This window comes from Sphaeroforma arctica (assembly GCF_001186125.1).
Source record: "Sphaeroforma arctica JP610 unplaced genomic scaffold supercont1.3623, whole genome shotgun sequence".
NCBI classification, from domain to species: Eukaryota; class Ichthyosporea; order Ichthyophonida; genus Sphaeroforma; species Sphaeroforma arctica.
In genome coordinates, this window is record NW_014036935.1 from 1 (window position 1) to 3,239 (window position 3,239).

The 3,239-nt window shown below is 39.6% G+C and overlaps 1 protein-coding gene across 1 annotated transcript; it reads right to left on the bottom strand.

The window, feature by feature from the left end:
• Window positions 1–308: 308 nt before the first annotated feature.
• Window positions 309–601, bottom strand: SARC_13707 (hypothetical protein; the record flags this gene model as incomplete). Its single annotated transcript, XM_014292163.1, has 1 exon — window positions 309–601. A coding segment is annotated over one exon (293 nt), but the record flags the coding sequence as incomplete, so codon positions are not given.
• Between the last annotated feature and the right edge of the window lie 2,638 nt (window positions 602–3,239).

Genomic DNA, 3,239 nt, shown 5'->3' on the forward strand with positions numbered 1-3,239 from the left:
GTATAAATATACATTTATATATATAATATAATATACATATATATACTTGTGTTTGTGTGTATCTGTATGTAATAAATATACACTCCGGTAACTACATATAGTGCAATGCAAGTATAGATATATATACATAGAATCCATACGAAAAACTATTAATCAGTATTTGCACATATATCTGGCAGTAATTCAGCTGCATATTCATGTATCTAAATATATAAAAAATCATATATTTGAGTATATACAAATATAGATCGACATAAGCCCCCCGCAACACCTCCATATCCACATCCGCACATTCTCAATATCTAATATCATCTGATCTTAACAACATCATCTAATCCAACACCGTCGAGTATAACATACTGTCTGTAGAGCTTCTGTTCCCTATTCAGGTCGTCCACAGTTTGTGCTAATTGAGAACCCGTGTACACCACAGGCACGTCCAACGTAGGTACACTATCAGCTGTCTCTGTGGCCATATCCAGCATCTCTCTCGAGATCGTGTCTTGCATATCATCTGGTTGTGTGTCATCTGCATCCTCAGATATATTGTCACTTACACTACTTGGTACTTCTATGTCGTCTTCTTTTATACTCAATACATCTGTCGAATATGATAGTTTTTTCTCCCGTTCTAGCTTCCGGGCTAGTGCCGCGTACAGTGCTGCAGCTGTGTGACTGCACGGTATTGACTCATGGCGTTTATTTCTAGGTGGCATCATGTACGTAGCTACCATTTGGTTCTTTGAGTGCGTTTGTGTTTGTGTGCGTCCGTTCACATACAATATGTATAGGATCTCGATAGTATTTTTATAAAACAGATATCCCTGTCCTCCGAGAGATATGACTGTTGCTGCCTCGCAGGTGTGTATTTTACTCTACACACTTTTTGGGAGTAAACAGGAATTTAGGACATATATTTTAATTTTTGTGTGAGTCTATTCCTAAATAATAGTAGTTAAGGCTCAGTGCTCACCCTCTACCTTCTCGATGGTCTATACTGAGTAAACATAGACAAATATAGACCACACGTATTGTTGCATATAAGTCATAACGCCCCCCGCGTGTGAGCACTGAGCAGTGCGTAAACCTCAAACCGTTTCCCGTAAAAACTTTTATAAATCGAATGAATATACGTTTACGATAAACTTTTATTCCAAATACGGTCCTCTGTATGTTCTTAGGAGCACTTTGCGGGCCTAAACATAAGTGTCTACTGTTTTGAATATACGAACCAGTTCTATGAAAAGAATTTGGGTAGGCCCTTCTGATTACATTATAACCATTAAAAAGTTCAGCTTCTAATTAAAATGCGTTTACGTTCAGCTTCAATTCCGTACCCCCTAACGTATTGAGCAAGAGACCTGAAAACATAATGAGCTTAGTAGCAGCGGCCAGCGAGCCAGCGAGCCAGCGACTCACTGAGCAGTGAGCACTGACTACTGAAAGAGTGGGAGTGACCGTGACAGTGCCGTGGCCCGCGAGTCCATGGGCGTTTGCGTTTTTACGCCAGGAGTCTCTTCTTGAGCACTCTCTCTTGTGTGTGTCAACCGGTCAAGTTGTCAGTGACTCAAGTGACAGTTGTGTGAGAACTGAGAAGTAAGAAGTGAGAACTGAGTATGGCGAGACTGAGTCTGAGTCTCTGAGAGACTCTTGTTGATTGTACAGACCTTTATTATAGAATTTATAGTTTATACAGGCCGCCACACTAAAACTGAGAGTACTATATATAATACAGTAGATACTCTCACTCACTCTGCTCTCTACTCTTTCTACTAGTTAGAGTAGGGAGTCCCAGACATCCAGGACCAGGGCACTGGGCAGGGGGCCAGGCCCCAGCAGAGTGGTAATTGGAAAACTGTATATACATATGTTCATATGTATGTACATACATATTGTTCTGTATTTTAGAAGGCGCACCATGCACATCAACATATGTAGATACAGATCGTCCACGGTCCAACGTCAAACGTGTGAATTGTGATGTCTACCTGCACCAAGACTCCGCGAAAGAACGATCGAGACTCCGTCACTCCGAGGAGTCCGACCACTCGAGCAGTCAGAGACTCGGACTGAGTCAGACATGATGACTTTAGGACTCAGGACTTAGCAGACAAACATATATATTTTTCTGAAAATTATTCTGTTTTAAAAAATCAGGGTGCATAAGATTCAGCAATCAGCACTGCTCTGGCGACTGCAGCAGCAAAGTAGATTCTTTATTTCTATATAAACTTATATTTGTAGATCAGACAACTCACAAGTCGTCCAATAAACTGACGCTAAATTCACAATCATTCACAAAAAAATAAAAGAATTTAGGCCCAGCCGCTCAGACGCTTTTAGCGCAAAAACGCCCCTGTGAATTTTTTTATCACTACTATAAATATGTTTAGAAACAAAAGAAAAAAACAACCGGGTCAACGACCAATAAAACATCGACTACATGAGAGAGGAAATTTTTTTTTGGGCCTCTAAAAACCAAAAGCTAATTAGAACTGACTTCCTAATTCGGATAGGGGGACTCCCAGATTATAAAATTGAAATTCGAAATTGGCTCCCACAACCCTTTTGACACCGACCCTAAATGCACTGATTTATGATTCTATATTTAGGATTAAATATATATCTGGAGAAAATCTGGTTGCCTTAATGTCGATTCCTAATAAATATTGTGTTAGCTGTTTTTTTTTGAATATTTTGAGGCGTGGAAATCACCGGACGTATTTACACCCACGGACACACACCCGCCTCTATATTTATTTTACATATTTAGAAGCCCAAAGACGTCGTATTGTTTATTTGCTTGACATCATGGCCGAGAGGAATGATGTGTAACTGGCAACCATTTATTTTTGAGAGATATTCGTAGATGCTAACCAACACAGTGTACAACTCATATATAGTGTACAACTCATATATGGGTGCAACCACTTCGTCAGGACATGAACTATTAAACAGAAAATCGGCTTTTAAATAGCGAGAAGAGTAAACATTCAACATAAAACGAGAAGCGACCTGTCGAAGAATCGTTGCGAAAGTATTTGAACCGTCCAACTAAACTGTTCGGTAAGAGCGTTGACACAGAAGCGATTGGCGATCGATTAAAGACGGAAAATCAATATATGCTACACCAACTTATATTGGATACCTTTTAATCATAAGTGGAAGTTGTCCACGTGTAAACGAGAAAAAAATAGCATTGTCAACCTCTATAGTTTACGCAACGTGCTTATACATAT